We start from the raw sequence: 23,226 nt of genomic DNA, 5'->3' as shown, positions 1-23,226 counted from the left end.
CCGTAATTCTGTCTGCAAATCTGCTTTCTTTCTCTCAGTTTAGAATAGCAATCAACATATTTGGGAGAGTGCGTCCAAAGAGGAGATGCAGAGCAAACAAAGTTCTCAGGAGGGTAAAAGCATATTGGCTTTGTAAACTATGGACAGGTTTCATGAAAATGTGATAGATGGAATCAGAGGGGTCACTTTTCTGTCCTGTAAACACATGAGCAGGTGTTTAGGAAAAGGCCAGTGAGGGTTGCTCTAAGAAGGCACCTAGTGCTAAGAGAGAGAACCAGTGGCTTATTAACATGTATGTAGTGGAATGAACAGAATATACTGGGGCAGTAGATATGGAAGTTCCCTTAGATACAATTACCCTGGCTGTAAGGGTTTCCTGCCATAGTCCAAGGATGTGGTGTTCTCACCAGTCATGCCCACATGTGCGCACAGTAATAACGTTAAGACACATAGAACTCTCAAGTTTTGTTTTTCTTCTGCCAGACATGGGGCTTGAACTCAGGGCCTGGGTTCTGTCTCTTTAAGCTTCTTTTCCTCAAGGCTAGCACTCTGCCACTTGAGCCACAGAGCCACTTCTGGCTTTTTCAATATATGTGGTGCTGAGGAATCGAACCCACAGCTTCATGCATGCTAGGCAAGTACACTACCACTAAGCCACATTGCCAGCCCAATGATCAAGATTAAGAAAGCATTTTACATGATCTTTTTCACAGATAAATTTGTCTGAAGTATCGAGTCTTTCTTACATGCCTATGATTATTTTTCAGGGTAGGGACAGACATTCTTTGTTAATATCTATCCGTGAGAGAAGTAGTAGGAAAGAGGAGTTGTTCTCGTCTGTCACTTAAGCTTGGAGGATATTATACTCCAGAAATGGCACAGACACATTCAGGGAGGGGTGATTCACTTTATTGGCACATTGATTGAGAGGGACTGAGGGTGCTCAGTTGGCAGCGATGGTGTCCTGAATCCAGTCCACATACTTGCACACTCTTGTGTACACCCCAGGGAATCCTTCCCAGGCACAGCCAAGTCCCCAAGAGACAATTCCCTGGAGCTCTCCATTGCACACCATAGGGCCACCAGAATCTCCCTAGGATGAACAAACAATGTGGTATAAGTCAGAGAGCAGTAGACATCAAACTCCACTCACTCTGACCTCAACACCCCATGTGTCTCCCCTGTCTTTCTCATGGTGGTCCATGCTCTGATTTTGCTAAGAGGATGAAATGCAGTCAAATGAGTCTTATTCACTTTTCAACGGAGCCTGGAGACATTGCACTAGAATCCTAGCCTCCCTGAATTGGTCCTTCAAATCATGTTCCCAGTGGATTCTGTTTGTGATCAGAATCATTGATGAGAAGGCTAAAATCACCTGGCAGGCATCCTTGCCTCCCTCGAGGAAGCCAGCACAGACCATGTCCTTGGTGATTTCTCCAGGGTAGGATGCTTCACAGTCAGCCTGATTTAGTATAGGAACTTCCACACACTGCAGCAGGTCTGGATTGTAGACTTGGAGAGGCAGGGAAACATCAAAGAATTCAGAAGTAAGCGTCAGACCATGCTGGAGAGGAACATCCACAAGTTTCTACTGCAAGTCCAAGCTACTATTCAAGTCCAAGTCTACTATTGAAGTCCAAGCAAGAAAGGACAATTTTGTTTGTCAAAAGGAGCTTATGGCGTTCACCTTCCCAAAACCAAAAGAACACCATCTAGAGCAACTTTCTCATTTACATGTAGGGACCCTTTGCATCTCTCTGTCATCCACAATTTGGTGTATGGTAGTTACGTGAAATCTACTTGAATCCCAGAAGTGAAGAGAAGCTTTCCCAGTGACACCCAGTATTGTAATAGTGTAGGGAATGTGCACTGTGAGAAAGAGGATGGTTCCACTCACCACCAAAGCTCAGAACATTGCCCCAGCCGGAGACGAGGCACTGGGTGCCAGCAGGCGCACAGGAGGTTGGCAGAGACACGGTGGACACATGGGAGTTTAGGGAGGCAGGTGAGGAGAGCTTGATCAACAGGATGTCGTTGACCGCGGTTGTGCTGTTATACTGAGGGTGAATGATAATCTTGGCAGCATCGATGAACTGCTCATCTCCCTCAAAGGCTCTGATGTTATGCTCTCCCAGCCTCACTTGGATGAAGCTGTGGGAAGACGAGTAGATTCAGAATGTCATTCCCTTTGCTCGTGCTGTCGAATGGGACTGTATCCAGAAGCTTGAAATGGGCATGCAGCACCACCACCAGGATAACCCATGGGTAGTGAAGGAGAGGGGGTTATGAGTCCCTTGTGTAGATCACTCAGGACTGAGAGATCTTACACATGGAAATGCTTCCCAGATGCGTCTTCACGTGAAACACAGACTTTAGCACTCACCACTGTCCAACCCCCTGCCTGAAAACTTGGAAATAGTTTCTCTACTGTGAGACACTCATTCCTCTATCTTCAAGGCCTTTTGGGTTTCATTTTTTCTTTTTTTGGCCATTCATGGAGCTTGAACTCAGGGCCTTTGCACTGCTCAATGCTAGCATTCTACCACGTGAGTGAAAGCACCCCTTCTGTCTCTTCCTGAGCAGTTCATTGGAGATGAGTCTCTCATGAACTTTTCTCACAAGCCTGGCTTTGAACTGTGATCCTCAGATCTCAGCCTCCTGAGTAGCTTGGATGACAGCCTTGAGCCAACTGTGCCTCCCTCTTGAAGCCTTGCCACATTACTGTGTTCCTCCTGGCTATGAACCAAAGCTTATGTTTTAATGAATATTTGTTGTATTTGAATCCTGGGTCTTCAACCCCATCTCCATCAAGAAAGCTTATCTTTCCATAGCTTTTTCCATTTACTTAGAATGTAGCCCACATGAGGATCAAGCCATCTTTCTTCAAAGGCGAGCCTAGGGCCTGGCACTTACCGCTGCAGGTGGGGATTGTAGCAGTGGGCTGCAGACACCACCCACTGGTCATTGATGAGGGAGCCACCGCAGACGTGGGCGCCAGAGTTCAGGGACACCTGGTAGGGGACGGAATTCTTTGCACAGGTGTAGCCTCCGACGATCTTGTCATCATCATCAAGAGGAAAAGCAGCTAGAGTGAAGATAGGGAAGAAGCCAATTCAGCAATGTATTGGAGAATGGATTCAACCCTGTTTCTGCAGAAAGCAAATTACTAGTCCTAATCAACACAGTGACTAAAACCGAGCCAGTACCGAAGATTGACCATTGGAGACACAGTGTGTTATTGTTCTGAATGTTGGCATTTCCTGGGTGCATGTCTAGAAGCCATGAAGGATATGACTTCCTTCTGAGACTGCAGATTGAGGACATAAAGAAAGATCACCTCATAATCAGGCAGTAGGGTGCCTTCAGAATTTGACAGTCTCAACTACTTGACGCTGTCTGTGTACTTATCTACAAACCTTGCCTGTTGGAGGTCCAGATGATGAGATTCAGCATAGCAAGGGAAATGTCATGACTGAGTAGAGCTTATTGTATATCATCTCGCATAAAGTTTAAACCAGCAAAGCTTGCATAGAGAACCTATATTCCCATTCTGATGTAGGTCAAGAGAATGATGATTCATAAACATGGTGGCATAATCTTCAGCTTTGTGGCAGTTTTAAAGCAATGTACAGGCTGTTGCTTGTATACCTAATTAGAAAATTCCAAGGGTATACATCTGACAGAATGTAATGTTTACACTTTCACCTTATTAATTTGAGGTAAAACTTGTCTATGCTAGAGCCACTTCAGAGTTTTGGGGCCCAAGCAGAAGATGGCTGGCATGAACGTGGCAGCTCCTTGAGAGCAGAGACCCATTGGTCAGTAATGTCAACTGTCCATCACATGGCCACTTCCTACCTGGGATTCCTTTGGAGCCACCATGTCCTTAGAGCTGCATTAGGTCAATGGAGGATAGGGGTCAGAATAGAGACATGAGAAGGTAAGCGAGGTCAGCCTAATATACAACTCATGAAGGAGTGAACGAAGAAAGTCTAGCAGGAACTAGAATGCAGGTGTGGAGGCAGGATGGCAGAGACAGCTTTAATCAACAGCCCATGTCATCCTTGTTCAAAAAGTTGAAGTCCAAGGCAAAGCAGAGAACTCACCAGCAACTGCCACAAGAGCCAGGATCAGGAATGAGCTCATGGTGAGAGATGGGTGACTTGGACAGTGTTCCATGCCTGTCTTTATACTCCTGGAATGTGGAGGAGGGCACAACGTTGAAATGATCACTTCCCCTCCCTCATAAAACACACCTGCAGCTTTACCCACCTGGAGAGGCATTGCATCATCTGTGATATATTTGGACACTCTTTGCATAGGTGGCCCAAAAGGGAGGTGGAAATTTCTTTTCAGAGGGCAGAGGGAGAACAGCTGTTGGCTGGTAGGAGGCTGCGATGGAAAAAACTGGCAAATCATTTCATTATTTATGATAGTAATAGGTGTTTGGTGAAAAAAGTGAGATATTTCCCCAGAGAGAATGTACTGGGTCTTGGGAATTCTTCGGATCTGCTTTTTTTTTCGGCATAGTCCATTTCCAAGGAGTTCTGTCCATAATCATAATGACTTCTTCCAATTCCTCACCTTCCCCATACATTGGGTAATTCAGGCCTTTGGGGTACAGAATTCCCAAGAAAATAATGAGATGTGTAGATAATGAGTAGCGAGATTCAGAATTTCTTTGGGGTGTGGGATCTGTAATACTGCTAAAATTCAACCTGGAGGGTTTCTTTGGTTCTTGGTGGTGGTTTATTTTTTTATTTGCACCACTGCCCACTTGTGTACGGATACTGACTTTGTATAGTGGCTAATTGTGTTTAATACCATTCTGACTGTAGGAGGCTGGTTCTTTTTGGTTTCAGGGATGAGGTCAAATGTGCAGCTGGTGAGTAGAACGCTTTAAAATGTTGGTGATAGTCGGAGTTCTGCTGAACACAGTGGAGAAATCTCCATTTTAATACTGGCCATTGTGTCAGAGAAGGCAGTCTGGGTGTGGCAGAAATGGAATTAGGGTATATTGTAGGTGATGTGGATGTGGGCTGTTAGAGCAACTTCTAATCTGATCCTAGGAATAGATGGGCTAGCATCCCCATGCAAGGGACCATAGCTCAGCCATGTCACGTCCTAGCATTGCATGCTGCCTAATGTCTCATGGGCCCTTATCTGAGTGGGAGTGCTTTTGTTATTATTATTTCTGAGTGCCTTATGAATGTTCAAAATGTGTATACTAACATCGATAATATACTGCTAATTTTTCTGGGGTTTTTACATTAATTATCTATACATAGTTGTCCAAATGGCTTTCATCACAACATGCTAGTTGGTGAATCAAATGCACATTTGTCAATGTCACCCTTCCATTATTCTGGTCACCTTTCACAATCCCACTCATCACCTCAATTTCCTGTTTCCATTTTCACACATGTGCATTGATTATGATGACTGTATTTGGCCATAATTCTTCTCTTTTGTCCTGTATCTCCCTATGTTTCCCACCTCCCTTGATATGGCATGTTCTACTTCCTGGGATTCATTTTATGATACTGGGAGTTCATTGTTCAAGGGAATCATGTCATTGGAATCCTCCCCTTCATATACTATACTTTTGTTAATATGTTTAGTCAGGATAAAGTCTAATGTTCATTGCTACACTATTCACCATAACCTTGCTAGGGAACAATTCCTGATGCAATTCAATAGGTGCATGAATTGAGAAAATGTGATATAACATGGAATATAAAATGGAAATCATTATTTTAGGTAAATTAAATCAGTCTTAGAGAGATAGGAGTATATGGTTTCTCTGATATTTGTAGGTTATAGGTTGGTCATAAATATATATGTAAACATGAAGAGTCAGATACACAATTACACTGCCTTTTTTGTGCTATTAGCCAATACAAATTTGAAAATATACTGATTGTGAAACACACAGAATGAATAATTCTCTTCTATAGAGGAAGATGCCGGGACTCCGAGGCATCCATTCTTCCTCAAGAAGTTATTTCAAAATGGCAAACATGTAAAGTGTGGGATTGTTGCAGGTGGCATCTTAAAGTTTGGTTGGGTATCAAGTCAGATGTCTGAGGAAGGCAAATTTGACATCCAGATTCTGCTGGACACTTGCCTTAGTGTCAGAAATGTGCCTTGAATAAATATTTCACTTGGCACCTTTTGTCAGATCCTTATCTACCTGTGGTACCTGGCCCATCTGGCCCCTGACACGGGGGCTCATTTCTCTAGCATCAAATACAGCTATGGTGGGAGTGAGGATGTATGCACAATAAGGGTAGACTTTTGCCCTAATATTGGTCCTAAATTCATTGCATATGTGTCTTACAGGGAATGACAGTCAATGTCCCTCGTGGGTGGTATTGATTCACCCACGAAACCCTGACTCCATTCAAAATCCTCCATTAGGAGTTCTGTATCTAGAATTTGAAGTTTCACCTTTCCCATATTTTGTGATCTCATAAAGAGCTTCAGATCTGCTTTCATCAAATTAGTTCAAGTCACCTCTGGGAAAGTACTGAAGTTAGTCATAGGCTGAAACCATTCATTACATACTCAGACAAATGGTATAGTAGTGGAATTGTGTTCAATTTTGGATATTGTTCATTCTCAACCATGGTTTCCTCTGAATGCTCGTCTAATTCATACTTTTGGCCCCAACTTGGTGCTTGGCATAAACAATCTACTTTCTTTCAAGTATGGAAGCAGAGACTAATTTTGCACAGATTGGTCTCCACTGTCCCTTGCACAAGGCCCACAAATACCTCTTCATTTCATCCCCACCAACATCAATGTTTTTGCTCACTTCAAGGGTGATCAAGTAACATTGAGCTTTGTTATGTTACAATGATTTAATCAGCCTCCCCCATCCCCAATTAAGTTAAAGTTGCAAGATTCAAGCATGGTGAATTCAGTTGTAAAGTTCTGTGCTTTCATTCCTCATCTGATTCTTGGTGGAGCCTCACAAATATGGCCAGTCAGAGACAGAGACAGTATTGTCTGTCTCCTTTTCAAGATGAAGAAAGGAAGCAACTAAATGTTGACGGTCAAATGGCCTCTCCATGTTCACTTGGATAAGGAATGCAAGGGTCCCACCAAGGTCTCATCCTTGAACCCAAGTTCATGTCCATCTTTTGCTGCCTTGGGGAATATCATCCCATCCTTCACAGAGTAGAACTTTTTCTCCTTGGGAAGAGCGCCTCTTGCAAGGAGACAAAGAGTAGAATGTTGAGACTGCAGAAAGAGGAGAGAAAACAGATACAAAGCACGGATCATCAGAATTGCAACCAAGAGCTATGAAAGAAACCATTCAAAGCTCAAACGCTGGTTTGCTTTGGTGGGAGAAGGAGAAAGAAAAGCTAATGCTACGGCTTGATGATCCACCTCTCAACTCTGGTGGAAGCAGATGGACTGTTCTCACTTTACAAGAAACTCATATTTCTTGCAGGCTTTAAACCAATGGAGAGATTTGCTGTGGCTATAGCTCCTGTTGAGTGACAGAATACAATTTAGTACAGAATGAGCTCCACATGATCGTCTTATTTTTTTGAACAGCTGTTCCTGCAGAGATCTTTTATTTGCTTGCTTAATTTTCCGCTCAATATTTTAGTTCATTTGATGCTATGGTGTATTGGATTATTTTATTGATTTATTCTCATATTCAGGGAATTTCTCTAGTGTTATTGTTTTCCAGAACCGGAATTTTCCTTGAATATATTTTAAACCTTAATTGATGGGACTCTTCTCCATTCCTATGTTTGTTTTGTTAAGAATACGATATGCTCGTGAGTCTGTGGGTCATGAAATTGCCTATTTCTCCTTGCTTAAAGGTGGGGAGCAGGAAAAGGGGAAGCAGGAGTTTGAGCCATACCAAATTGCCAGGCTGTAACTGGATGATTAGTTGACCTTCTCTGGACCTCTGACGAGATCTACAGCCAACTTTTTGCATGCCACCTGTAGGAAATCCCATAAACACCAACTTTCCATGTTTTCCTGTAGCCTTGGGGACTTTCTGCATTTCCCATGACGTCTTGGGTAAGAATGGATAGTTCTCCATCTTCTTCTGTGGCTATGAAAGGAAAGAACATGCATTCTGTACACCTGAAAACTGAAATATGGAATAGTTTCAACTCTGAACTCAGCAGCAAGGAAATCATTGGACTCACACTGGTGGTGTAACAGCACCTGTAATTTTCCAGGTACTGGCCAGCACAGCAGTGCATCTCCCTAGGCATAGTCCTCTCCGACATTGGATGGGGTACAAAGTGTGAGGTTAAAGCTCTGGGCAATGCTTCTCTGCTGTGGAGATTCTGGCTCAACCATGCTCACAAGCATAATGCTTAATGGTTATAACGTAGGTCAATTTGCAGGTTTTTGAGAAATATTCATAGTGATTTCCATAGAGGTTACACTGTTTGACAACTCAACCAAAAGTATATGATCATTAATTTCTCTTTGAATTTGTTACAGTTTTTGTTGTTTTCCAGTTTCTTAATGATTGTTATTCTGATTAGAGTGAGAAGCAATCTTGATAGAGTCTTCATTTTATATTCTTGATGTTAGCTAAGTGTATTGAAGTTTGATAATAGTATCTATTAGATAAAAACTGCTTTTGCCCCTGAGAAAAGTCTATTCCACTCAATTGTCCATATCTTAACTGGGCTATTTGTCTTTTGTATGTTCAGCCTTTTTGAGCTCTTTGTGCTAGGTATTAATCCTTTGTATATTGCATGGCAAATGAAGATGTTCTCCCATTCCATGAATTATCTCTTGGTTCTGATCTGTGGAGATATATTTTAATGTGATGCTGTCAAATTCATCCATTCTTGTTTTTACTTATTGGTTGACTGGAGTACTGTTCAGCTAGTCATTGCCTATATGTTTTGGAGTATTTTTTAAATTCGTGTTCCTATAGCAGGTCCAGATTTCATATTTGGATCCTTTATACAGTCGGAGTTGATTTTTGCACAAGGAGTATTCTTGGGGTCTGCTTTCCATCTTTTCATGGAGTTCACTATATTTCTCAACACAATTCTGAGGCTGTCTTTTTTCAGTTGTATGTCTTTGGTTCCTTAATGAAAGCTAGATGACTTTAGCCATGTGTCAATATTTCTGGGTATTCTTTAATGTTCCTTTTGTCTTCATATCTGTAAAATAAAGCCTGAAAAATCAATGGCTTTTCTATATGCTAATGACCCAAACACCGAGGCTGAAATCAGGAAAGCAACTACTTTTGCAATAGCCTAAAAAACCATAAAATACCTAGGAATAACCTTAACCAAAGAAGTGAAAGAGCTCTATGACGAGAATTTTAAACATGAAAAATGAAATTAAGGCAGAACTAAGGAAATGGAAAAACCTCCCATGCCCCTGGATTGGGAGGATTAATATAATCAAAATGGCAATATTGCCAAACGCTCTCTACAAATTCAATGCAATACCCATTAATATCCCAACACCATTTTTTAATGCAATAGAGGAAGCAATGCAGAAATTCATATGGGACAATAAAAGACCCAGAATAGCAAAAACAATCTTAAGTAGAAAGAACAGTGCTGGAGGAATTACAATACCCAACTTCAAGCTGTATTATAAAGCTATAGTAATAAAAACAGCTTGGTATTGGCACCAGACAGGCCTGAATACCAATGGAACACCATTGAAGACCCAGAAATGAATCCACAGAACTATGCCCACTTAACGTTTTGTAAAGGAGCAAAAAAAAAAAAAAATAGACCGGAAGAAAGATACCCTCTTTAACAAATGGTGCTGACAAAACTGGTTCAACACATTCAACAAACTAAAACTAGATCGTTATATATCACCCTGCACCAAAATCAATTCCAAATGGATCAAAGACCTCGAAATTAAAACAGATACCCTGAAAACACTAAAAGTAAAAGTAGGAGAAACACTTGGGCTCCTTGGCACAGGACGGAACTTCCTTAACAAAGATCCAGAAATGCTACAAATCAAAGGAAGGATAGACAAATGGGACTGCATCAAACTGCAGAACTTCTGCAGGGCAAAGGACATAGCTCACAAGATAAACAGAAAGCCCAAAGATTGGGAAAAGATCTTTACCGGCCATACAATGGACAAAGCCCTCATATCTAAAATATATGCAGAACTACAAAAATTACATTCCTCCAAAACAAAACCACAAAGAACCAATGGCTCCTTCACCAAGGGGGCTAATGACTTAAAGAGACTGCTCTGATGAGGAAATGAGAATGGCCAAGAGACATATGAAAAAATACTCTACATCACTGGCCATAAAAGTAATGCAAATCAAAACAACATTGAGATTCCATCTCATCTCAGTAACAATGTCGTATATCAAGAAAACTAACAATAACAAACGTTGGAGGGATGTGGCCGATAGGGAACCCTACTTCATTGTTGGTGGGAATGTAATCTGGTTCAGCCACTCTGGCCAGCAAAATGGAGATTCCTCAGAAGGCTAAACAGAGAGCTCCCCTATGACCCAGCAGCCCCACTTTTGGGCATCTACCCAAAAGACCACAACAAGAACACTAAAGCCACCAGCACAACAATGTTCATCGCAGCGCAATTTGTCATAGCTAGAATTGGAACCAACCCACATGCCACTCAGTAGAATAATCGATCAGGAAAATGTGGTACATATACACAATGGAATTTTACGCCTCAATCAGAAAGAATGACATTGCCCCATTCTTAAGGAAATGGAAGGACTAGGAAAAAATTATACTAAGTGAAGTGAGCCAAACCCAAAGAAACATGGACTCTATTGTCTCCTTCATAGGGAATAATTAGCACAGGTTTAGGCAAGTCACAGCAGAGGATCACAAGAGCCCAATACCTAAACCTTTATGAACACCTAAGAGGATGCTAAGTGAAATGAACTCCATCTTATGGAAACAATTCTTATATCACTGTTGTAACTACTTTCAACGTGCTCTGTGTAAATGTAGATTCTATTATTGATGATCTTCTTGTATACCCTTCCTGTGGTTGTACCTGCATTATCTCTGTATCTTATCTGAGTACATTGGAAACGGTGTATACTGGTATTATTCTTTTAAAATTTACTTGTTATTCATTTAGCACTTTATCTTTAGTCTCATTTAAATTTTTTTAGGTCTTTTCTTGTGTACTCTTTGAAAGTTTTTAGTTGCTTAAAAATGTACTCTTATTTGTTAGAACATTCTTATTATCATTCCTTTGAGCTCAGTATGGATGTTAGCTTCCACTTTCCCATTATTCTGATTTGTGTGATGTGGGTAAGGGGTGTGCGTGACCATGTGCGTGTGTGTGCATGTTTTGGTATGGTGTATGCAATTATTGGTTGTTAGAGGTTAAATTTGTTTGACTTCATTTTTATTCTATTGGGATTTAGTCCTTTGAAGAGCAGGTTTTAATCAACTTAAACTTTCTTTTTTGCTATATTCTCTCAAGACTATGTGTTTTCATGGTAATTTGGTCTTTCTCACAACTGGAATGGAGAGGGATCACAGCACTTATACTTTCACCCATTCAAACACAACCACATCTTTAAACTTTGGTATTATTGGTAATATTATCTAGGAAATCATGTTGCATATGTAAGGGACTTGAGATTTTGCATGGTATTGGAGTAAGTTGGAATTATAGGAGTACTTTCTAGGGCGCTAGTTGTTACATTGGTGAGGGAGGACATACACTGTAAAGAAGAGGGTGAAATGGGGAGCTGAGAGTGAGGACTCAAGTCCACCTTATGCTCACATACAGGTATAATATTTAGTTGTTGTGGAGAAGGGTTCTGACTGACGGGTTGTGACAGGATAGGGAAGAGAAGTGTATTAGACTATGAAAACAATGAGCTGTAAAATACTATCAGTGAAGAAAAGCCAGAGAAAAAAATATTTTCATTTTTGGTAACCAATAAGAGTGAGTACTAGGAATTGGTGACACACCCCTGTGATCCTAGCTACTGAGGAGGCTGAGATATCAAGATTAGAGTTCCAAGCCGGCCTGCACTGAAAGTTTGTAGGACTCTTAGCTCTCATAAGCCACCTGAAACCAGAAGTGGCACCTTGTTTGAAATTGGTAGAACATTACCTTAAGCAAAAAACGTAGGGACAGCATTCAGGCACTGAGTGAAAATCCCATGAATTAAAAAATAGTAAGGAAAAGAGAAAAAATGTGAGAGTCAGTTTGGTTCTATCAGCCAAATAGATTCCCTCATTTAGTCTCAGTTTCTGCTCTGGGACCTGCTTGGAGCCAGTGTAGCTCACTTAGTGAGAGAGCGAGAATTTTATCTCTTTTGAAACACAGATGTTGCTCCACTCAGATTATGCTGTGCATAACCTGAAAGACCCTTCCTAGTAGTATAAAAAACAGGGAAGTCACTACCACTGTTTCTCTCTTTCCTGCAAGGAGAGAAGGGTAGAATTGTCTATGTAGTCACTTAGATGGAACTTCAGTCTGCTCCTGGATTTGCCAGCTAAGGTAATGGACTCTCTCACACTGGGATGTGTTGCTTGGCTCTCATAGAGATAAAGGATATTCGACTCTGAAGAAGTTCCAACTGCTGGGCCTATGCTATTTGTTTCCATACACATCTTTCTCTTTCTGTGTGGAAGAGTCTGCTCGTTAGCTCTAGCGACTCAGAGGGTAGACACGTGGCAGTTTAGCCTGCTGCTGAAGACTCTGCCTTGCCTGGCACACTCACACACACTCATTGGGATTCTGCAGAGGATTAGTTTAGAGGAAGTTGTGGGGGCTAGAGAGAGCAGGCCAAGACACAGGGATGAGGAAAGATTCACTTTATTGTCATGATAGCTGAGGAGGGACTAGGGTTTTCAGTTGGCAGCAATGGTGTCCTGAATCCAGTCCACATAGTTGCACACCTTGGTGTACACTCCTGGATAGTTCCTCAAGGCACAGCCATTGCCCCAGGAGACGATTCCCTGAAGTTCTCCATTGCAGACCACAGGGCCACCAGAATCTCCCTGAGGTGAGGACACAAGTGGTGTAAATAGGAGATAAGTGGGGTATAAGGGATAGAGCTATACTCATCCTGAATTCTAATCTCTACAACTTACAATGCTGCAAGGCAGACTAAAATGTAATAGTAATTTTGGCATTGTAGCAGACTTAAATGCAGCAATAATAGTGGCATAACAATCTGGACCTCACCAAATCAGACCTTGAAATATCTTCCCCAGAATGCCATGGTTATGGGCATGTTCCTTCAAATTGGGAGGGGTCAAATCACCTGGCAGGCGTCCTTGCCTCCCTCGAGGAAGCCAGCGCAGACCATGTTCTTGGTGATCTTACCGGGATAGGAGGCTTTACAGACAGCCTGGCTTAACAGAGGAGCTTCCACGCACTGCAGGAGTTCTGGCTTGTGGACTTAGAGGGGCAAGATCAAAGAAATCAGAAGTAAGAGTCAGACCAGGCTGGGGAAGAACAATCAACTCGTTTCTACTGCACAGGATTCTACTATTCAAGTCCAAGTAAAACAACAATTTTGTTTGTCAGAAGAAGCTTATGGCACTCACCTTCCTGGAAGCAAAATAACACCATCTAGAGCACCTTTGCTTCATTTAGATTGTGGGGAGCTTTGCATCCCTCCACCTCTCAGGATTTTGTGTATGGTAGTTTCATGAAATCTACTTGAATCTTAGAAGTGAAGAGGATCTTTCCCAGTGTCATTTATGATTGTAGAATGTGTAGGGAATGTGGACTTTGGAAAAGAGAATGGGTCTACTCACCACCAAAGCTCAGGGTGTTGCCCCAGCCAGAGATGAGGCACTGGGTGCCAGCAGGTGCACACGAGGATGGCAGAGACACGGTGGCCACATGGGAGTTGAGGGAGGCAGGTGAGGAGAGCTTGATCAACAGGATGTCATTGTCAGCGGTTTTTTTATCAAAGTGAGGATGAATGATAATCTTGGCAGCATCGATGAACTGCTCATCTCCCTCCACGGCTTTGATGTTATTCTCTCCCAGCCTCACTTGGATGTAGCTGAGGAAAGATGAGTGGATTGACAATGCCATTCCCTTTGCTCGTGCTGTCTAACAGGACTGTGTGCAGAATCTTGAATGGGCATGCAGCACCACCACGGGGATAACACATGGGTAATGAGGGAAAGGTGGTGTGAGTTGTGGCCCCCATCCCTCAGTAGTTGAATAATTGGGAGGGATGTTGTGCAGGGCTGCAGTTGGTGAGGTCTCAATTTTCTGACAGGTGACTGCTACTGCAGAAGATCTGTGGTGAGACCCGAATTAGCCAGTTCATATTTCCTTCATTCTGTGTGTGTTTGCTGGCTTTACGGAGGCCAATGTGGTCTACCCTTTTCTAGCGTCTATTCCGGTGCTTCTACCAGCATTTGGGGCATCTCCAGCAGCAGCAGAGGCATCTAGGGTCATCATACAAACTTTATGTCTCCATCCCCACCACAAACTCAGTAACCACAATTTAGAGGACAGTGGCAGGAATCTACGTGTTCATAATCCTCCTGGTTATGAGTCCCTTGTGTAGATCACTCAGGACTGAGAGATCTTACACATGGTAATGCCTCTTAGGTGCATCTCCAGAACAAATACAGACTTTAACACTCACCTCTGTCCAACCCTCTGCCTGGAAACTCAGAATTATTGTTGCTGCTATGAGAAACTAATTCCTGTTTCCTGAATATTTTTTCTGGTCCTGGGGCTTAATCTCAGAGGCTCAGACTGTTCCCGTGCCTGTTTGTGCTCAATAATAGCACTCTATTACTTGAGCCAAAGCAACCATTCTGGCCTTTCCTGAGTAGTATGTTGGAGATAAGTGTCTCACAATCTTTTCTTACAAGGCTAGCTTTGCACTGTGATCCTCAGAATCCTTTTTGATTAGTCCTTACCGCATTACAGTGTTCCTCCTACCAAGGAACCACAGCCTTTATTCTTTCAAGGTGCTGTTTCTGGGATTTGAATCTTATTTCCTTATCCATCAAGAAATCTCCTTCTCTTTTCATAGCTTCTTCCATTTACTTAGACTGCAGCCCAGGTGAGGACCAAGCCATCTCCCTCCAAACGCTAGTGCAGGGCCTGGTACTTACGGCTGCTGGTGGGGCTTGTAGCAGTGGGCTGCAGATACCACCCACTGGTCATTGATGAGGGAGCCTCCACAGACGTGGGAGCCAGAGTTCAGGGACACCTGGTAGGGGACGGAATTCTTCCCACAGGTGTAGCCTCCGACGATCTTGTCATTATCATCAAGAGGAAAAGCAGCTTGGTGGATATAGCAAAGAAGCCAGTTCAGCAAGATATTGGAGAGTGGAGCCCTCAACCCTGTGACTATTGCCTGCCAATTAGGATTCCTATTGACCACAATGACTATAACCAACCTAGGACCAATGCTTGATCTTTGGGGTCACAGTGTGTTTTTGTCCTGAATGTTGAGGTCTCCTGGATATGTCTTGAATCCATGAAGGATATTACTTTCTTCTGGGACTTAATAAAAGAAGACCTCATAAGGGTGCATTAGCATATATTCAGCATTGGTGGTCTTGCATACTTGACTCTTTTCTACTTTATTTTTCACTTACCTATATCCCTTAACTTTTGGAGAAGATCAGATTTAGCATAGGTAGGAATATATCATGACTTAGTAGAGCTCACTGTACATCACTTCACATACATTTCAAACCCACAAAGCTTGTATAGAGAGCCTACATACCCATTCTCATGTAGGTCAACAGAATCATAATCTTAAGCTATTTGATGATTTTAAAGCAATGTACAGGATGGAGCCTGAATACCTAATTAGAAAACTTCAAGGGTATACATCAGCCAGAATTTAATTTTCACATTCTTATTATATGAATTTGAGGTAAAACGTGTCTATGCGAGAGCCACTTCAGAGGTTTTGAGGCCCAAGCAGAAGATGGCTGGCATGGATGAGCCAGCTTCTTGAGAGCAGAGACCCATAGCTCAGTGATCTCACTGGTCCATCACATGGACACTTCCTACCTGGGATTCCTTTTGAACTACCATGTCCTTGGAGCTGTGTTAGCTAAACTGAGCATAAGGGTCAGAACAGAGGCATGGAGACGTAAATGAGGTCAGATTAATATACAACTTGTGGACATGAGAAGAAAGAAAGCCCAGCAGGAACTAAAATGCAAGTGTGGAGGCAGTATTGCAGGGACAGCCATGATGAACAACCTATGTCATCCTTGTTCCAAAGGATGAGGTCCAGGACAAAGCAGGGAACTCACCAGCAGCTGCCACAAGAACCAGGGTCAGGAGTGAGCTCATGGTGTGAAAAGTGTGACTTGGACAGTAGTCCATGCCTGTCTTTATACTCCTGGAATAGGGAGGCGGTCACGAGTTTGGAATGGTCACTTCCCCTCCCTCAGAAATCACACCTGCAGCTTTACCCACCTGGGAGCATTGCATCATCGGTGACATATTTGGACGTTCTTTGCATATTTGGCCCAAAGGGGAGGTGAAAACATTTCTGGAGGGCAGAGGGATAACAGCTGTTACTTGGAAGGAGGCTGCGATAGAAAAAGCTGGGAAATTCAATGTGTCATGTATACCAATGAGATGTGTTAGGTCAAGACATAAGATATGGGTGTAGGGAGAATGCACTGGGTCCTGAGAATTCCTCTGATCTGTCATTTTTATAGTTTATTTCCAGGGAGTTCTGTACTTAATCCTAATGGTTTTCCCCAATTCCTCACCTTCTCCTTACATTGGTAATCCAAGCCTTTGGCAATCAGAATTCCCAAGAGAATAGATGATGTGGAGAGTAGATAATGAGTAGGGAGATGCAGAATTTCTGGGGCATGTGGGCTTTCCTCTGGCTCTCCTTCCCACCAAGGCTCGAGGATGTCAATGGTATTGAGGGAGAGTAGGGGAAGGTAAGGCAGTTCCTGATTCAATAACCTAGAGAGGTTAAAGGAGAGTTTCTTGTACCTCTTTCTCCACCTTGTCCCACTGCTTATTTATCTCTCTGACCATGTTGTCCAGAGGGTTTTGTAAATCATATCATGGTTTTCCTGATAACATGCATGGAAGGTATTGAATACTTCTTTTACTACAAGGGATTGGAGCTTGAGTCTGAATTCTTTGCCCTACCTGGAATATTACAAAAGCTTTACACAATGGTCATTTGTTAGTTGATCAAAGAACCATCGGCACATTGACAAAGAATTTATCATTTTGGTAAGAGGCAAGTCTAGTTAGTGTGACAATCTTAGCCTACATTTGATCCAAAGTAAACCTTCCAACAGACAATCTACATTTAGCTCTTTAATTCTACTAAAATTCAACCTGTGTTTTTTTTAAATTCATTTTTGGTTTGTTATTTGTTTGCACAACTGACTACAAGAGCATAGGCACTGACAGTGTGTCTAAGTACTAATTGTGTCTAACACAGTGATTGAAAGAGGGTTCTTATTCCTGAGCTCAGGATGACGTCAAATGTGTTGCCAGTGAGTGGAACTCTAAAATGTTGACAACGAATTCTTGTGAACACAGTGGGGAAATCTCCATTTTAATACTGGTCATTGGGACAGAGAAGGCAGTCTGGGTGTGGTGGAAATGGAAATAGGATTTATTGTAGATGATGTGGATGGTGGGCTGTTAGAACAACTTCTAGTCTGATCCCTGGGATAGATGGGCCAGCGTCCCCACACAAGGGACCGTAGCTCAGCAGTGTCACCTGGAAGCATTGTACTTACCTAAGGTCTAATGGTCCCATTTTTGAGTAGGAGTGTTTTTGTCATTATTATTTCTGAGTGCCATATGAATGTTCAAAATGTGTATACTAACATCAACAGTATACTATTTATTTTTGTATTATCATTATGTAGTTATACAAAGTAGCTTCAACTGAACATGCCTGCTTGTAAATTCAATGCACATTTGTCAGTCTCACCCTTTTCCTAATTCTGCTCTACTTTCTGAATTTCACTCATCACTTCAACTTTCCTGTTTCCATTTCTTCATATGTAAATTGTTTATTATGACTGCATTTGCCCATTTTTCATCTCTCTTTTCCTGTGTCCCCCCCATTTTCCCCATATTCCCTGACAAACAGATGTTCTTCTTATTGGTACTGATTTTATTAAACTGGAAGCTCTGTTGAAGGGAAGCACATCACTGGAATCCTCTTCTGCAAATACCATACTTTAGTTAATATGTTTAGTCAGGAAAAAGTACCATGACCATTGCTATACAATTCACCATAATCAAGCTATGAAATGAGCTCATATGCCCTTCAGTGGACATATGGACCAAGAAAATGTGACACATAATGAAATATAAAACGGAATTTTACTCATATGTCAGGAAGAGTCATTTGTGTGAAATTTGCTAGAATGGTAAAACATTATGTTACGTAAATTCCAATCTCAGAGAGACAGAAATATACAGTTTTTCTTATATGTGGAGGTTATAGCAAAGTCATATATGTATATAAACATATACTGTCACATACATATATACACTTTCCTCTTGTGTGCTGAGTTTTACAGTATAACTTTTTGAAAATATACTGAATGTGAAACACAGAGAATGAATTATTCCCTTCTTCAGAGGAAAGTTCAAGAATTCAGAGATATCCATTCTTCCTAAAGAAGTTATTTCATAATGGCAAAATTCTCAAGACTACAGAAAGGCATGGAAAATATAAAGTATGGGATTTGTGGCACATGGCCTCATAAGGTTTTTTTAGGTATCAAACCAGAAGTCTTCATAGGTAAATATAACATCTGGATTCCTCTGGACATTTTCCTTAGTGTCGGAAATGTACCTGGAATAAATATTTAACTTGGCACCTCTTATAAAAAAGTTATCTACTCGAAATTCCTGGCCTCTAACACAGGGGCTCACCTCTCTAAGATAAAATGCAGCTAGAACAAAAGTGAGAATGTATATACAACAATAAGGATAGATATTCGCCCTACCATTGTTCCTAAATGCACTGGATAGGTGTTTTACAGGGAACTATGGTTAATCATTTTAGGAAGAGAGTGGTCTTGAGTCATCCACGTAGCTCTGCTTTAATTCGTAATCCTCTGTGAAGATTTTTTTTTTTATCCAGAGTTTGAAGTTTCACCTTTCCCATATTTTGTGATCTCATGAACAGCTTTAAATTGATGGAGTGGTTTTGTGTGACCATAACTCCTCCTGAGTCACAGGCTACAATTTAATACGTAGTGAACTGCACTTCCTGTAATGTCTTTGAGTTGTTTAGCCAGGTCCCCCTTAAGCGCTGTAATAAAATTGATAAGGCCAAGATACTCTAGCAATGTGAAAATGAGGGTCAATAGTAATAATTCTGCCTCGCTGTTCCAGTGGTATTCCATAGCAAGTTGCTATGGAGCTGATCAAAGTCAGGTGTAAACCAGCCGAGAAATTTGAACATTGAAGAACTTAGGTGAATATATTTACAGGTAATCTACACATAGAAGACAAAGATGTTTAGCAGGAGAAGATTTTTCCTGTTCATTGGAGTCCTCTTCATCCTATTCTTTCCATTGCTGTGTAAAAGCAGCATTTTAATTTCATGAAATCACTTTTTTCTACTCTTGGAACTATGCTCTCAGCTACTGGAGTCCTATTTGTAGTCATTCCTTATGCCCAAATCTCCAAAGGCTCTAGTTTTGTTTCTCCTGGAAAATTTAGAGTGTATATATTATCTTAAGAATCTTGACATTCTGTGTTATCATATTTTTCAAATTTTTATTATCAAACTGATGTACAGAGAAGTTACAGTTTCATACGTTAGACATTGGATACATTTCTTGTACTGTTTGTTACCTCATCCCTCATTCAAAGTTATCCAATAGTCCAAGAATTAAAAGTGTTCTCTTCATGAGATGGATAATGCTTCTGCTTAAAATAAATGTTGTCCATGGTAGAAGTGGAATGCAGAAAGAAAACCTGAAAAAAAAAAGAATTTTGATATATTTTGAATTGATTTTTTGATAGAATGAGGGCCAAGTTGAGACTTCTTTATATGAATATCCAGTTTTTACAGAATTTTTGAAGAGCTTTTCTATTGTCCAGTGAAGTCCTTTGCATTTTTTAACAGGCAGATTGTAAGGCTTTATTACCTCCTGTGTAGTCCTCTTTCACCCTCGAGTGTAAGCTGCACATCGCGCAGATGGCAAAGCTGGAGTGAGGGCTACGTGCAAGCCTTGGCATGTAGGGCCCCGAGATGCCCCCCACTCCCCCACTCGCTAAGAAAAAGGAGGCAGGACATGCCGGCTGTCTCAGGGTATACTTCTGGAACTTCCACCCGTTTTACTCAGGGGAGGGGTTGATATAACAGTAATGGCGGCCGGAAGGGTAGGGAACTGGAGTCGCTAGCTCAGATTAGTGACAGGCTAATCTGAGGTGTCCATCACAGTGATGTCACAGAGCTTCCCCCAGAGGCAGAGATCACAGCCCACAGAACTGCCCCCTTGGGCTCTGCTGGGCGCCATTATGATATCCATGTGCTCCGAGCGAGACGGGAGGCGGGGCTGGTTTGGGCTGCCTTTCCGGTTCCGGACCCGGGGAAAAGGTAGGAATGGATAACAGCCACGCAGCACCAGGGCAGGAGAAGAGGCAGGCCTCTCAGGACTGCTCCTTAAAGGTATAGCCAGAGCCCAACATCTCCCCCTTCTTTTTTTTTTTTTTTGGCCAGTCCTGGGCCTTGTACTCAGGGCCTGAGCACTGTCCATGGCTTCTTTTTGCTCAAGGCTAGCACTCTGCCACTTGAGCCACAGCACCACTTCTGGCCATTTTCTGAATATGTGGTGCTGCGGAATTGAACCCAGGGCCTCATGTATACAATGCAAGCACTCTTGCCACTAGGCCATATCCCCAGCCCCTCCCCCTTCTTTTAAAAAAATAGCAGGGGGTGATGTAAACATAAGGCACATGTAGAAATGAGGCAAATGTTGACATAAGATATATGTGGGGCTTCTTCCACAAAGGGGGGGGTAAGTGAAGGGGCCATCCATTTGGCTCAGTCCGGAGAAGTTGGAATCCTTCTCCCACTTCTGCGCCACTCAAGACAATGCAGACATCATTCCCCTCTTCTGGCGGTGAGGTAGAAGCAGATTCAAGCTTTGGCGACTCTGGTGGTCCACATCAGCCAAGGTGCTGGTAACTTAACACATGTGGTTATAAAACATTTTATCATAAGCATTGAGTCAAGGTGTCAAAAACCTCAACTCCTATTTCCCTCCAACTGGAATCCCTAAGCTTAGCAGCAGGGGAGAGACAAAAGGGAAATGACAAGGTAATAATACTCCATTCCAGTTTTTTGTAAGGCTGTAGGCAATATTGCCACAGCAAAACATTGTACCAGAAAAGATGGCAGGCAGAGCCCAGGAAGCAAACAGGGAAGGGAAGCTGGCTGCCTCCAGTGTCGTCTACCACTGATGCACGCAGGCAGGCTTCCCATATTCCCATTGAAGAGCAGAAGAAATCCAGCATGGTCCTTGTTTTCCTAGAGAGAACAAGAAGAAGACATTTCTCCGAGCGAGTGCTCTGGGCTTAGTTTCCCAATCGGGAAAGGCACATGCAAGGATTCTTACAGCACTGACTTGGGGAGATTTAAAAATGTGTGTGTGTGTGTGTGTGTGTGTGTGTGTGTGTGTGTGTGTGTGTAAATTTAAGATATTTAATGTAAGCATAGCTGTCCTTAACTGGTCATGGGGGCTGATCCCCTCCTTTTGTTTTAATTAATAATAGAGGAGGGCACCAGGCTGGGAGTATGGGTGGAGGTCCTTTCTTCTGGAACTACTTCCTGCTAAAAAGGGGGCGAAATAGTCAGGGGCCCCCGATTTGTCATATGGCCTGGTACCGTCCAGTTTGGTTGGCAAAAGTCCTCATCATTTCCACGAGAATGGTTACCATGGCCAGAGGGTGTCATGGTCTTCTCTGGCTACCTTCTGTAGCTTAAGCACATTAGGAAATCCCTAGGGCTGGGGGACTCCAGGGTCCAGATCTGCGCTGGGCACAGCAGTGTATCTGCAAGTTTCCAGGTGGTGACCTCAGTGAGGGATGTTATCCTGTTAAAAGTGACTTTTGAAAAGGTCAGTCAAAAGGCTGACAGGTTCACAGGACCAGTTAACATGAATGACATAGGAGAACATACCCTGGGCATATCCAGAAAAATTCCATTCAGAACATAAACCCAATTGTGCCCCATTATAAGGAAGGAGGATTAACGGAAGGCAGTGTTTAGGGCTAGTGGGCAGGCCATGGTGGCACACGCCGGTAATCAAAAGGAAAATGGACAGGTATGGGCATTGGGTAGGTGACCAACTATTTCTCCTGATCTCCTGGGTCTGATTAGTTTTGAAAGGGCAAGACAAGATGATTCCATTTAGGATGTGACGTCATTCTCCTCTTACTCCTCTCCATGATCCTTGTTCCCTGGACTGGCTGAGTCACAGGGGTCTAGGTGCTTGTTGCTGGGATGGCATGCTCCCATTGGCCTTCACGGGGTTTGAACTCAGGCACTGGGCACTGTCCCTGGGTACTTCTGCACGAGGCTAGTGCTCTACCACTTGAGCCACGGTGCTGCTTTCAGCATTTCTCTGGTTCTCTTGAGCCAAGCTTCCAGTCTGGTTCTTTGCTGGTTAATTGGGAGATGGAGTTTTAGGGAGATTTTCTGCCTGTGCTAGCTTTGAACTGCAATCCAAGGAGTTCTAGCCATAAGAGCCCTCTTAGTTTCCAATTAAAGCAACAAGCAGAGCAACAAGAATAGAGTTTCACCTGCAGCCTGTCGAGAACAACCATTTGTCAGAGTTCTGTCATACTTAGAGAACAGCAGACTGAATGAGATCCATGTGCCATCAAATCAATTCATCATCTGACCTTACTGGAGGATGGAAGAGAACACAAATGAATAACAACTGAGAGGGAAAAGGTTCAGGATAACGTAAAATATTAAAATATGTTATAATAAGAATCAAATCCCATTTGCAACCAAGCCTTAGGAGAGGTTGAAATGACTCCACTGTATAGCAAAATTCCTGGAAAAGAATTTGGTTTTCAGAAAAAGAGGTTCTGTATCTACATCATTTACATAAATAAGAGAAGATACTTAACCTCCAGACTTTAAATTGTTTTTCCATAAGACATAGAATTATCTGTTCTCTTGATGAGAAGGCATCAAGGATTTGATGGAAAAAGGGTTGTGTATGTTCAAAGGCAGAGGAGGAACATCTATAATATGATTAATATGATTGT

The 23,226-nt window shown here is 42.3% G+C and overlaps 2 protein-coding genes and 1 gene segment (V, D, J or C); all 3 read right to left on the bottom strand.

Moving 5' to 3' along the window:
* LOC125347236 overlaps positions 1–23,226 on the bottom strand; it is a 248,507-nt gene that overhangs the window by 131,321 nt on the left and 93,960 nt on the right.
* On the bottom strand, positions 920–4,146 carry LOC125347247 (serine protease 1-like). Its single transcript, XM_048340368.1, has 5 exons — positions 4,107–4,146; positions 2,914–3,085; positions 1,898–2,151; positions 1,376–1,512; positions 920–1,093 (listed from the first exon to the last, which is right to left on the bottom strand). The coding sequence occupies exons 1-5, from the start codon at positions 4,144–4,146 to the stop codon at positions 944–946; spliced, it is 753 nt and encodes a 250-aa protein (XP_048196325.1). The 3' UTR covers positions 920–943.
* On the bottom strand, positions 12,806–16,281 carry LOC125347244 (anionic trypsin-2-like). Its single transcript, XM_048340364.1, has 5 exons — positions 16,242–16,281; positions 15,081–15,252; positions 13,752–14,005; positions 13,253–13,389; positions 12,806–12,986 (listed from the first exon to the last, which is right to left on the bottom strand). The coding sequence occupies exons 1-5, from the start codon at positions 16,279–16,281 to the stop codon at positions 12,837–12,839; spliced, it is 753 nt and encodes a 250-aa protein (XP_048196321.1). The 3' UTR covers positions 12,806–12,836.

This window comes from Perognathus longimembris, chromosome 2 (genome assembly GCF_023159225.1).
Source record: "Perognathus longimembris pacificus isolate PPM17 chromosome 2, ASM2315922v1, whole genome shotgun sequence".
Lineage (NCBI taxonomy): Eukaryota > Metazoa > Chordata > Mammalia > Rodentia > Heteromyidae > Perognathus > Perognathus longimembris.
The sequence above is the reverse complement of the archived record's forward strand: the minus strand, read 5'-3'. Positions and strand labels throughout refer to the sequence as shown.

What these genes read in the sequence shown, in the direction of transcription:
- LOC125347244 (XM_048340364.1), bottom strand. Translation starts at nt 16,281, where the DNA reads ATGAGCTCACTCCTGACCCTGGTTCTTGTGGCAGCTGCTG. An exon ending in GGTTCTTGTGGCAGCTGCTG is followed by an intron (nt 15,253 to 16,241) that starts GTGAGTTCCCTG and finishes ATATCCACCAAG; the next exon opens with CTGCTTTTCCTCTTGATGAT. An exon ending in TACAAGCCCCACCAGCAGCC is followed by an intron (nt 14,006 to 15,080) that starts GTAAGTACCAGG and finishes ATCTTTCCTCAG; the next exon opens with CTACATCCAAGTGAGGCTGG.
- LOC125347247 (XM_048340368.1), bottom strand. Translation starts at nt 4,146, where the DNA reads ATGAGCTCATTCCTGATCCTGGCTCTTGTGGCAGTTGCTG. An exon ending in TACAATCCCCACCTGCAGCG is followed by an intron (nt 2,152 to 2,913) that starts GTAAGTGCCAGG and finishes GTCTTCCCACAG; the next exon opens with CTTCATCCAAGTGAGGCTGG. An exon ending in CAATGTTCTGAGCTTTGGTG is followed by an intron (nt 1,513 to 1,897) that starts GTGAGTGGAACC and finishes TGCCTCTCCAAG; the next exon opens with TCTACAATCCAGACCTGCTG.